This window comes from Ursus arctos, unplaced genomic scaffold (assembly GCF_023065955.2).
Source record: "Ursus arctos isolate Adak ecotype North America unplaced genomic scaffold, UrsArc2.0 scaffold_3, whole genome shotgun sequence".
Taxonomy (NCBI): domain Eukaryota; kingdom Metazoa; phylum Chordata; class Mammalia; order Carnivora; family Ursidae; genus Ursus; species Ursus arctos.
In genome coordinates this window covers 32,164,745-32,178,430 of record NW_026622985.1, presented here as the reverse complement: position 1 = coordinate 32,178,430, position 13,686 = coordinate 32,164,745, and the positions used below count along the sequence as shown (strand labels likewise).

Sequence of the window (13,686 nt, the reverse complement as noted above, 5' to 3'; positions counted from 1 at the left end):
ATCTTCAATAAATGGTGCTTGAAATACTGGACAGTTACTTGCAAAAGAATGAAGCTGGACTACTTCCTTACACCATATACAAAAATAAACTCGGAATGGATTAAAGCCCTAAATGAGATCTGAAACCATACAACTCCTAGAAGAGAACACAGGTAGTAATTTCTTTGACATTGGCTACAGACATATTTTTCTAGACATGTCTCCTCAGGCTAGGGAAACAAAAGCAAAAATAAACTACTGGGACTACACCAAAATAAAAAACTTCTGCACAGCGAAGGAAAGCATCAACAAAACAAAAAGGCAACCTACTGGAATGAAAGATAGTATTTGCAAATGATATATCTGATTAAGAGTTAATATTCAAAATATATATAGAACTTATACACCACCAAAAAACCCACAATCAACCCAATTAAAAAATGGGCAGAGGACTTGAATAGACATTTTCCAAAAGAAGATAGCCAGATGGTCAAAAAACACATGAGAAGATGTTCAACATCACTCATTATAAGAAAAATGCAAATCAAAACCACAATGAGATGTCACCTCACACCCGTCAGAATGACTAGAATCAAAAAGACAAGAAATAACAAGTGTTGGAGAGAACTGGAGAAAAAGGAACCCTTGTGCACTGTTGGTGGGAATGCAAACTGATGGAACCACTATGGAAAACAGTATGGAGAGTCCTCAAAAAATTAAAAATACAAATACTATATTATCCAATAATTCCACTACTGGGTATTTACCCAACAAAAATGAAAATAATAATTCAAAAAGATACATGCACCCCTATGTTTACTGCAGCATTATTTACAATAGCCAAGATATGGAAGGAACCCAAGTGACCATTGATAGATGAATGGATAAAGAAGATATGGCACTGCGCACACACGTTCACACACACACACACACACACACACACACACACGCACACGCACTCATGGAATATTACTCAGCAATAAAAGATGAGATCTTGCCATTTGTGACAATATGGATAGACCCCCCAGAGGGTATTACGCTACGTGAAATAAGTCAGTCGGAAAAAGACAAATACCATCTGATTCCATTAATATGTGGAATCTAAAAACAAAATAAACAAGCAAATAAACAAAAAGCAGAGACAGACCTATAAACAGGAAATTGGTGGTTGCCAGAGGGGAGGGGTGTGGGGGGGGGATGGGCAAAATGGGTGAAGGGGAGTAAGAGGTACAGGCTTCCAGATAAAAACACAATAAAATTACAATAAGAAAGGAAAGGGAGAGATGCATACTGGAAAACTGACAAAGGTGATAAATCTTGAGTCTAAGGGTCTTAGCAAAAGCTCATATGCATAAGCTATAACACATTAAAATTTCAAACGGAATGCAGGAAACACTTTGGATACAATGATCAACCAACCTCTCTTTATATCCTCTCAGAGAGGTCTCAAATAATAGGAATGAATACATTTATGACAAAATATCTATGAGATGTACTAGCTAGTCACCTGAAGGCTGTACCTGTCCAAAAATCAGAAAAATCCTTGGTAGAGTGTACATAACTCTATTACCCAGGCTGATTTCCCTCCGGGGCCCTCATGTTTGTCTTGGAAAACATGCAAACAAAGGGGTCAAGTGCAGGATCCATTTTATCTGGGACAGAGGCAAGGTGAAGGCTTGAAGCTTACAGCCCAGGAGGATGTGCTCTCACTGGGTACTCCGCAAGCTGGGGAATTTCATCTTACAATTATCTTCCATCTTACAGAACATCATATGGCATACTTCTAATGACCAATTTCATCAATCTTTGGGGTGAGTTCTTTTCAATCTAGGCTTTAATGCACTCCTTTAATGCACTCTGCCATTTAATTAGCTGCCTTGATTCCTTTGTCTGATCCAGACTGTAACAAGCAGATCGGCAGATGATGCCAAAGATACAAAGGACATGATCTGAGCAACTGAAAGCAGCTCCATATCTTCACCAGAAATTCACTACTGAGACCCCTTCTGAATGTCCAGCACAATATGAATCAACACATGGAGTGTCGCTTTCTTCTACTGTTTCTTTTATTGTTAATCCTTCACTTTCTAGATATGGAAGATCATTTTGTTATAATAAAAATAGGATAAAAATGTTCAAATGAAACCTGGACAGGTGCTGAGACTAAAGCACTCCTTAATAGCTTCATGAAATAATCATATTTCCCAAAATACAGAAAGGGAAAAGGCTCTATATATCCACAGTAATGCATAGTAGGAAATCATTACCGGCTAAATGAGAGCTCTAATGCAGAGTATGGAGAAAATCAGGTGTTATCTGATTTTCTATCTGAACATTAGAAAGTCTCATTTAGGAATCAATTCTCAGTGCCATCTGTATAAGACAATCTTAATTTGGCATAACATTATTCTGTCTGTTATACACCTGCTTGTTTCCTGGACTATGAAAGAAAAATAGCAATTTTTCAAGCATAATAATCCTCATATCTTTTTAATTAATATAGATATTGAAATAAAAAAATGAAACTCAGCTTTATGCCAGCAGGATTTCAGATATTTCAGAGAATAAGGCAGAGTATTCACAATTACTTTGATTATTTTGGGTTATCTCAAAACAATTCCGTTAAAAAAGTGCAAATGCATTTTTGCAAGGAATCTTCCAGAAAAGCCATTAGGATAACATGGAAAGTACATTACAGAAAATCACAGGAAGATCCAATGTCATGATATTAAGATTCATGCATTTACATTTCTAGATATCAGCTGGAGACAACAGCAATTAATCTTTTCTTTTATGAACCTTAATTTTCAGTCTCTCATGATTATTAATTTTTAAAGAACACGTAAAATGCTGAAAGAAGGACAAAATTTAGACTGTTAATGATCATTTTCTTTACCTTAAAGATCAATCTGTAAATCACTAAGAGTTATAAATGGAAGAATACAAGTCCTGCATTCAACTCAACTATGGTAGCCAAAAACTAATAAAATTCAGAGTGAATGGCTTAAAGGGGGGAAAAAAAACTACCCTCCCCCCAAAGTTCTAACCAGTTTCTGACATACCAATTATGTCCTAGCAATTGGTTGCTATACCTTTAATCATCATAAATATTTATAACAAGGACAATGTCCTCAGGCTTTTGATTGAGATTTTTAAATTGCCCTCTAAGTAATTAACTGCTAAAATTACCCATTTGTCTAAAATTGATATTATGCTAAGAAACAAACCATTAGTTAATAGTGAATATTTATTTCACAATGTCAAACTGAGAATAGACACATTTTGTGGGCAAAATAGCACAGTGATTCTAGAAATTCAGTCAACATTGACAATTTCAGTTATGAGTTTATTCCAGAACTTACAAGGAATATACATCAAGCAAGATAAACTTTAACAGATATTTTGCTGATTAGTATAAAATTACCATAGAATATCCCACGTTTTGTTATGAAATCACGAGTTATGTACCATTCCAGTTGTTCTTTCTCCCCCCTTCATTTTTCAATGCTACATCATCTTTGTAATGCTTGAAATTTTATCTGATTCACACTATAGAACAGTCTCAATTCTTAGGCACATGACATCCCATATTATTACCATAAACAAGGATATATGAAATGTAAACAAAAACACATTTTTAGATTCCAAGATAAATGTTTCACATATATTGTCTTGCTGCCCAGTAATGAAATTAAAAGTCGAAATTGCCAGATTCAGAAGCCAAAGGATTTGATCACTGTACTTTCCTTCTGTTCACCTTAATGAATATTCAGTATTTATGACATTGCAATCATTTAATGATCTACAAGCTATTTGGGCAAACACAGAGCTTTGGAGTTATTAAGGAACATGCTCTTTTCAACATAATAGTTTATCTCACCTGGTTTTCACATCTCCTTACATTTACAGAGAACCATTACAAGGTCTTATTTTAGCTCAACTGTTTTTTTTTTTTAATTAACATCTAGCTCAGCATTCTGAACAGCTGTTAACTTAGTAAATATTATTCTTATGCTCTTCATTTTGCATTCATAGACTTAGGTGACAACAAATATCACCACATGAAAAAAATATGTTAATACATCCAATAGAAATACCCGTGGGACGTCTGTCACTATGTCATAGTCAGACTTCTTTGAGAATAATTCCACCTGCAGTGCAGATCCTAAATGTAACCCTAGAGGAGTGCATTGTGTCTAAGCAGGTGAAGAAAAGCCAGCGCATAATTAGGTGAGTGGCCGCCCGTGGAAACCAACATGGTAATAAGGGCCGCCTGCTTCCGTGCACCGCAATTCAGATGCCAAAACACAGGCATTAACAAGCTGCATTCTATTTTTTAACTTCCCACACCCTCAGAAAGGGTATAAGTATTATCTTCAATATGAAAATGATGACAAACCTGTGACTGAGTGCATATAAAGTCAAATCATAAGCTAATTACAGTAATTTAGTGTATTAATCATGCGGTGTAGGGAAAAGAACATTGGACAAAGAGTCAAAAAGCCCTTTCTAGGATGCTAATCCTGGAAGGAGCTGGCTTGGCTACAGCAGACTCATGTAAGGAGGTGTTTTTAATTTTTTGAATTATACCAATAATTAATGCTACGACTGTGTAGCAGTTACTTATACCTGCGCCATCAAGTTTACGATGAATACTTTTCTTCCCCCCTGCACAAGAATTTGTTTTTCCTGCTGTTAGTGATGATCTAGTTCTTTTGTCTAGTGGCTTGTTTTTCTTCGTGTAGTTTTCTTTGTAGTTACTGCTAATTCAAATGCCAAACTCTTTTCCCACCTTGGAAATCTGCTCAAACACATTAGGTGTGCTACCTAACAATTTCCTCTTCTTGGAAATGTCTCTTGGCAACTTCTAACCTGCTCTAATCGGACCAGTGGATTACTCTCCCGACCTGATATAGAACTGTCATCTGGGGATTCTTTTCAACATTGTTCTGAAAATCTCTTGCATCTCTCTCCTGTGCTAGCCTCTGTTACTTGGTTTCTTTGTCTTCTCTGCCTTGGTTTATACCTGGAGTTCTAGTGGAGTACATCCTTGAGTAGCTTTCTGAGAAAGGATGCTAGGGTGGGCACAATTTTCAACTCCTTGAATATCTGAAAATAATTATTTTACCCTCACATTTACCTGATAGTTTGTACGGAATACTAGGTTGAGAGAATAATTTTATTTGTTTTTAAGTAAGTTCTACACCCACAATGGGGCTTGAACTCACGATCCTGAGGTCAAGAGTCACATGCTCTATCAACCGAGCCAGCCAGGCGCTCCAAAAGAACAGTTTTAAATCTGAACCATCAAGCCACTGACCCACTGCTCTATTCCTTCTGGTGTTGCTGTTGAAATTATCTAATGCCGCTGTGATTCTTGGTCCATCGCAGTAAAGCCATTTCCTTTTGTAGGATTTTTCTTTGAAACCAGTGTTCTGAAATTTTGCAATAAGGAATCTTATTCTCAGTCTATTTTCATTAAATGTTATGGGCATGTAATGGACCCTATTTATCTTGAAATTCACATCCTTCACAGCTGGAAATAGTGTAGTTTAATGATTATTACTTTAATGATTCCTTCCTGTCTATTTTCTCCAATTATTCAGATATTGCATACCCTGGACTGGACCTCTAATTTTTTTTGATACTTTCTTTTTCATTTTTTAGATTTGTGTTTTATGCTCTATTTTCTGGCATACTTCTTCAACTTTATCACCCACCCTTTTTTGTTAATTTTTATTTCTCTCATCATATTTTTAATTTCTAAAGCAACTTTCTGTTCACTAAGTTCCTCTTCTTAAAAAGAGCCTATCATTCTTGTTTTATAGATATACTGTTATTCTTAAATCTGTTAGAGAATATTGATAATTTTTTGAAGTCTTCTTTCCTATCTTTCTCTAATTAATGCATGCAACTTTGCTTCCTCCAAGCTACTTATTTGTCAAAGGAGGTCTTCACTGTAGAGTCACCTGGATTCTTCTGGTCTGTTCTCTTAGACTGGTCAGATTCTTCTGGTCTGTTCTCTTAGACTGGTCAGATTATCCACAAAGACCCTGACAATTTTCTACCTTGAGGCAGAAACAGGTCTGACATCTGTTTCTTGAAGCATCACAGGCCAAACTCTGTCTCTCCTGCTCTTCCCTAGCGCACCCACCTGCCCAGCCCCTGCCCACTACGACCATCTCACTGGCAGAGTGAGGATCCATGGGAGAAGACAGGCTGTAAGGTTGTGAGAGGGAAACAGGCCAGGATCGCTAGCAAGCATACATGTCCTGCAGCAGTAAAGCCATGAGGGTCACAGAGAGAGTGAGGGGACACTGGGGGTCATGGGAGGCACCCTGGGCTCTCAGCCCTGGGTCTGAGCAAATACCCACCATTCCCTTCTTTTTTTTTTTTTTTTTTTTTTTTAAAGATTTTATTTATTTATGTGACAGAGAGACAGCCAGCGAGAGAGGGAACACAGCAGGGGGAGTGGGAGAGGAAGAAGCAGGCTCATAGCAGAGGAGCCCGATGTGGGACTCGATCCCGGTACGCCGGGATCACGCCCTGAGCCGAAGGCAGACGCTTTAACGACTGCGCTACCCAGGCGCCCCCCCACCATTCCCTTCTTAAAAGGATTTTGAAATCTGATCCTGATTCTGGAAGATGAGGAGAGAGAGAGAAAAATATATATATATATATACATATATATATATAAAGCTTTGCAGGTGACTCTGCCATGGAGCCAAATTTGAAGACCTTTAAATGACTACTGAGGTTTCCTGTAACCTTAAATGATCCAAGAACTGAGATTGTCCAGTATATTTTGGCAAATCCTCAAGGAGCCAAGATTTCAATAGCTATGGGTAAAGAGATACCATATATCAATATATTTTGCTGACTTTCAGTTATTCAAAAAGATGTAAGAAGAGGTAAATCATATCATGCTCTTTGAAAGGCAAAAATGTAGTAGAGCGTCATTCTGTGACACATCAAACAACTTCTGAGTGGGTATAATTCCTGCTCTGTATGACTAATATCCAGGCTCACTGTGGGTGTTGCATCTAATTTTTGACATTATTTCTATGCTGAATGAACAACGCAGTCACCATTAAGTTTCTCGCCACACCCTACGTGGCACTAACTATAAACCACGCTTACTGCCACAGCACCACAAGGGCTGGGGACAGGGAGCAAACACCGGGTATCTGAAATACAATGGAGGACCATGGAAGGAGAGAAAAACTTGCAGAACTTGGATAAGAGCTGCTGAAACACAATTTCAAGGAAGGACAAGTTACTGAAAAACCACGACATAGAGATCAATCTCCTCAAAACCACTAGAAGATAAAGGAAAAATAAAATGTAACGGAAGAAGCAGAACGTACAAATACCACCGAAATCATCAGTGACACTGGCCTGAGGATGGGGAACACGGCGATGCTTTGCAGAAAAAGTCCTTTTCTTTGTTTCACCAACAAAATTTTCCACCAATACTTGCCCACAACTAATGATACACAGAGGTTGGTGAGAATTTAAAAAAAAAAAAAATCCAGTGATGCCATGGTTCCTTTTTTTTCCTTAAGATTTTATTTATTTATTTATTTATTTATTTATTTATTTACTCATTTAATGCAAGGGTGCTCGAACAGGGGGAGGGGCAGAGGAAGAGAGAGAGAGAGAACCTCAAGCAGACTCTGCACAGAGCACGGAACCTGATGCGGGACTCAATCTCACAACCCTGAGATCATGACCTGAGCTGAAGTCAAGAGCTGGATGCTTAGCCAACTGAGCCACCCAGGTGCCCTCTGAAAAGGTTCAGTCAGGTCTTTAATCTGAATCCTGTCACTGAACTTGGAAGTCAGGAAGTCAACGTTTGCTCAGAGTAGCTGCTGATGTCCACTGAGACTGGCAGGCCCCTAGGCTCCCCCGGAAGGTCTCACCAGCTGGGTTCTCCACAGATCCCTAGGGTGAAGGTAGGAAACAGGAGTATGGATGTACTGTACTGTTGGTTTTGAACCCAATCAACCCTAAGAAGAGAACATTTAATGTGTAAATGAGACAACTTGAAATGTTTTAATGTTAAGGGAAAGAAAAGAACAAAATTATGTTCATGTTATGATATTAATGTTTGGAGTTGGACTTAAACACAGCAAGATTAATAAAACACATCTTACCATCTGTCAAAATTTCTTCCCCAATCTAACTACCAAAAAAAACGTCTATGTCAATGGATACTGATTTTGAAGCAAAATGAACAGTCAAAAAATTTAAAAGATTTCTATGAATAAAACGAAACAAAAAGTGCACAACAAAAAGAGCTTTATGAAACAACAGACTATAAGTACCATGTTGATTCTATTATTTATCTAAAACCCAATGTTTTTTCAGCATTGTTACAAGTTTGTGCATTTTAAAATTATACAACATAACTGGCCATTGTGAAAATCTTCATTAATGCCACAAATATTAATAAGCATCTGCAACTTATTAAAAGTAAGAAAATAAATCATAGAAAAATGGACAATATATAAGAACAGGCAACATAATTACAAATGGTCAAGAAATGTGAAAAAAATAATATTACTAATAGTCAAGGAAACACTAACATAAAAGATACTCTGTTTTTGCTCATCAGAATGGTGAAAATTACGGGGCGCCTGGGTGGCTCAGTTGTTAAGCGTCTGCCTTTGGCTCAGGTCATGATCCCAGAGTCCTGGGATGGAGCCCCACATCAGGCTCCCTGCTCAGCGGGAAGCTTGCTTCTCCCTCTCCCACTCCCCCTGCTTGTGTTCCCTCTCTTGCTGTGTCTCTCTCTGTCAAATAAAAAAAAATCTTTAAAAAAAAAATTTTACGAAAATGGCAAAAATTAAAATGACTGGTTATAGTCAATGCTCGTGAAAGTAGAGGAAAACAGTCCTTCTATAATGTTAAACCTCATGGGCAAATGTCTCAATCAAATTAATTAAAACCGAAGTTATGTCTCTTAATAAAGAAAATCCATTAACTGATACACAAAAGAAGAATGTAAAGGTTTTATACTATTATTTACTCTAGAATAATTTATAGTAACAACATTCTAGAAACAACATAAGATCCATGAACAAGAAACAGATGAAAATTACGGTTCATTCATACTATGGACTCATATGCAGTTACTAGGAAAATTAAACTACATAGTCATTTATTGATTTTAAAGGATATCCATGATATATTTTTTAAATGCCATACAATAATATATATTGTTTTTATAGAGCAAAATAAACACACACGAAATACCATATGTAATACCTTTACAGGCAAAGGGAAAAGTACAAAAGAAAGACGGTGCCTCTTGCAGAGAGTGGTGTAAATAGAGAATGAATGGGAAGAAATAGGCACAATTCTACTTTACATACATTCACGGTACTCAGCTGATTCTCAGGATCATGAAATGTGTCATTTGAATTATAAAATCTGAGCACATCCTTAAACCTTCAGATATAACTTTGGTTATCTTCTGAATCGCTTACGTATGTTAAGAAAGAGTCTCCTGTTTGAAGCATGAAATTTTGAGACCATTTCCAAAATGGTTGCTGGGTCAAATCTTAGAAAAACTTAGTTCTTTCGAGACATGGTAATCCAATTTGTAGTAAAAGAAATGAAAGAGCAGTAGGAAACCATTTTTATCTGTTTGTACATACAAATGAAAACATATGTACTGTGAACTCACCATAACACTGTTTCGGATCATAATATTTTATATTAAAACTTACTGGCACTTTAGTACGAAGGTCCAAGGTAAAGCTACCTAAGCCTCTCTTCTCTTAAAAACAGTGTTATAATAGCATTCTAGTGGATCTCACTTATTATTAGCAAATGTTTCTCCATGAAACGAAAACAGAATAAGTTCTAAACAATAATACGCTAGCGAAAATAATTACTATTTAAACTTGGTTTCCAATCACTAAACAAAGCAATAACCATGGTTCACTTCAATATCACTTGTCTTTATACAACAATTCTTTTTTTAAATTACGGTAGAGAGATTAGACTTCAACTAAAAAAATACACATGAAGAATGCTAACCCTCAGCTTAAAAAGATCTTTTCCTACCTTCACATTATCTGGATGCAGCCCCCCAGGGTGCTTGTCCATGTACTGACATAAATCAGTGTGCTAGAAGAAAAAAAGGAAAATGTATTAACATCCCTCTGGCTATAACATGATGAATCAATATTTTTCTACTTCAAAGTCACCACTGCCTTCTGAACAAAGCAAATATAAGACAAGTGGGTGGATTTTTTAGTGTATGTAGCTGAATGCTTCTCCACCCTTTCATTTTTAACCACAATTGAATCATTATCTTTATCTCTATGTTCTGTTTTATATTAAACATACCTGTGTATTAGAAAGAATTCATGTCCATGATTTGTCCAGTGTCTAATTTCCTAGTCATTGAAAGTATATTTTTTTAAAAATTTAACTATAAATATATGTACCATAACTTAAAAAAACCAAACCAACACACCCACATACACACACTAAACGAATTAAACTGCAGTTATCTTATATTCTTCAAGTGCAAATGCAAGTTATGATTATTTACTTTGTATGGGATGAAAATACTACAAATATATCATTCTAGAAAAATTAATCATTGGATTTATTTAAATTTCTCATAACTATATTCATTAAAAATAATTTAATAAGTTTCCAGAACTCCCGAGTGTATTTGGCAAAATATACTTTGTAAATTAATATAAATACTTTCAAAATTATAAGTTAGGATGAATATATCCAGATACAACTTTTTTTTAGGTTTTTATTTAAATTCCAGTTAGTTAACATATAGTGTAATATTAGTTTCAGGTATACAATTTAGTGATTCAACACTTACCTACAACACCCTGTGCTCATCACAATCTATAACTTAAAAGGAAAATCTCTAAAGACATCTTATGCTATTATTTTTTTAAATTATCTCAAGCTCAATTTGCTCACAATTGTATTTATTTTCTTCTTAATGCTTATTCTGCTTATATTATGAATTATACATAAATTCAAAAAACATGTACAGTTGCTATTCCAATTTTTTCCCTCTTATTAGAGGATACTATAAGATTTATAACAGTGAAACATTTTATCATTCTGGAAAAGCCACTGAACGTGAGTATTTAGGCTCCATTACCAGGCTTCAATTATTGAAGATTTTAGAGTTTCATGTTATATTCAAGAATCTTGCTAAAGCTATCGTGACAATAGTTCAGACTCCTTTATTGAGGTTTTATCACATGCCAGGTGGTATTGCTGAGGATACAGTACAAAATTTAGCATTCATTCTTTATGCATTATGTACTTCTTAAGCCCTTACTGTATTCCAGTTACTACACTGGTCGCTAAGGACACAGAACTAAATGAAACAGTTTCAAGTAGGAAAAAAAAAAAACAACAACCAAAAAACAGACATACCAATAATTATAGTACACTATGTTGTATATTATTTTAGGAAAAGTACTGGGTAATGTTTGAGGGCATAGCGGGGGAACTTATTGTGGTGTAGAGATGTTGGGAAAGCCTTTGGAAGAAGTTAGATGTGAGTAGAGAAGGAAAGAAGTTAGCCAATTGAAGGGAAAAAGGGAAAGAAAATAGGACTGAAGAAATGCTCTTAGAAACGTTCTAAGACAATATTGCCTTCATCTTAGACCACACCCAAGGTGTTGAGCTTCCAAATCAAACTCCATGAGGGCAGAAACTATGTTTGATTTGGAAATCACTGTGTCTTCAGTCCAGGCAAAATGTCAAATGCAGAGAAGAACTGAAGAAAGGTAGAAGTAGTTTTATAGACAGTATAGCTCATTAAAAATGACCCTAAAATATAATTATAAGTTCCATGGAGTTTCTCCTGAGTGACTGCATTTACCAAACTGAGGAATGAATTCTAGTCCCCAAATTGCCACGTAACTCCATGTTAATTTTTCTGTCCTTTTGAATAGGGCTAACACCTCCCTTAAAGATTTTTGAAGAACAAATAAAATAGTACAAGAGAAAGTACTTTTTACCTATAACATAATAAACAAAAATGAGGTATTATTTAAGATATTGCCCATTATATACAACAAAATCCACAGAGGAAGAACTGTATCTCATTTGTTCATCACTTCACACACAACAAATAAAACAAGAGAAAGTATATTCAATCTTATCAGTAATTATATATCCATGATATGTTACAATTCCTAATAAAAATGTAAAATCTCAGTATACAAAAGAAAATCCAATTTACACTGTTTCCATTATACAAACAAAAATGATAAACAAAAAATAGGAAAATAACAAATAATATACTTTATACTGCATATTTATGTTATTTATATTTTGTTATTCATATTGGTAATATCAATAAAAAGGAATCATCATATCAATGTAAATATCAGACATAATAGAATTCAAAGAAAATGTATTAAACATTCACACACCTAACAACATGGCATATCAATATATAGCAAAAATTGGTAAAAATAAAAGAAGAAACTAATAATTTCACAAATCTTGGGGGACTCAGCTTACTTATTTCAAAAGTCAACAAATGGAATTGGCAAAAAAAAAAAGGAAGGTTATAAAGGATATGAATAATACAATTAAATAGTGTGCTTACTTTTAGTATCCATTAAACTCGTGCTACACATGCTTTTTAAACACAAAGGGCATACTCACAAAACTTGACAATGTATTAGACATAGATAAAGCCTTAAAAGTTAGAAAACAGAAGTCATAATGCATCCTTTTGCCATAACTAAATAATATTAAAAGCAGAATGTAATATATTTCATCCACTCTAAGATGTACAATTCTTTTGATCTCTGACATTAGAATAACAGCATGAATTTGCTCTTCCCCAGGCAGTATTTGGAATGTAGTTGTCATTGCCTGTGTTTGAGCAAACTTTTTATTGTTATTACTCTGATGGCATGGGTCATCAACAAACAATGTAAGGACCATCTGAGGAAAACAGATGGAAGAATGAGATGTAATTGTTATCTGGAAACCCATTTATTAAAAATTTCAGGTAAGATTCTATAAAAAGTGCCAGAATTAAAATATGTAGGGCTCCTTCTTTGGTATAAAGTGAAAACTCTTGAATTTGATAAGAAAGCACTAAATCATAGTTTGATGGAGTGCATTTTTTTTCTCTCTTACTAGTACACCAAGTCATGCTTCTTCTAGTCAACAGGGTCTTAAGTTCAATGATAGCAGAATAAAATAATGACGGAAGACAAGCAGTTAAAGGGAGAGAATGAGAAAAGAAGAAATAAAGAAAGAAAATCTATTTTTATGGAAATTTTTTTTAAAAGGAAAGAAAACCAAAAATGTTTAAATTATTTAAAAGTGATAGTAAGATACAACATAGATTTTAAAGCAATAGAAAATGGCCAGAACTTTATTGTCAGGGAAATACATATCTTTAAATACAGTCATTAATTTTAATTTAAGAATGCCTGAAAAGAAAAAAAACAATAACCAATAAACTAAAGCTAGAGAATACCAAAAAAACAAAGAGACCCAAAGAAAATAGATAGGATTAATGTAGTTCGTAGCAGAAATTTATTAATTAGAAAACTAGAAAACAACAGGCTTGATCAATTAAGGAGAAACCCACTTCTCTGAAAAGCCCAAAAATATAGCCAGTGATATTGTAGTAGCATCACATGGTGACCAGTGGTGGCTACACTTGAGGTGAGCACAGTA

At 35.1% G+C, this 13,686-nt stretch overlaps 1 protein-coding gene across 6 annotated transcripts in view; it reads right to left on the bottom strand.

Moving 5' to 3' along the window:
• Nucleotides 1-13,686, bottom strand: part of CDK14 (cyclin dependent kinase 14) — a 701,485-nt gene that overhangs the window by 294,380 nt on the left and 393,419 nt on the right. For all 6 annotated transcript variants that reach the window (XM_044386363.3, XM_044386367.3, XM_044386366.3 and 3 more), the window contains one exon: nucleotides 10,054-10,116. In XM_044386363.3, coding sequence (XP_044242298.1) covers nucleotides 10,054-10,116 — 63 coding nt within the window. The remainder of the gene's footprint in view (nucleotides 1-10,053; nucleotides 10,117-13,686) is intronic.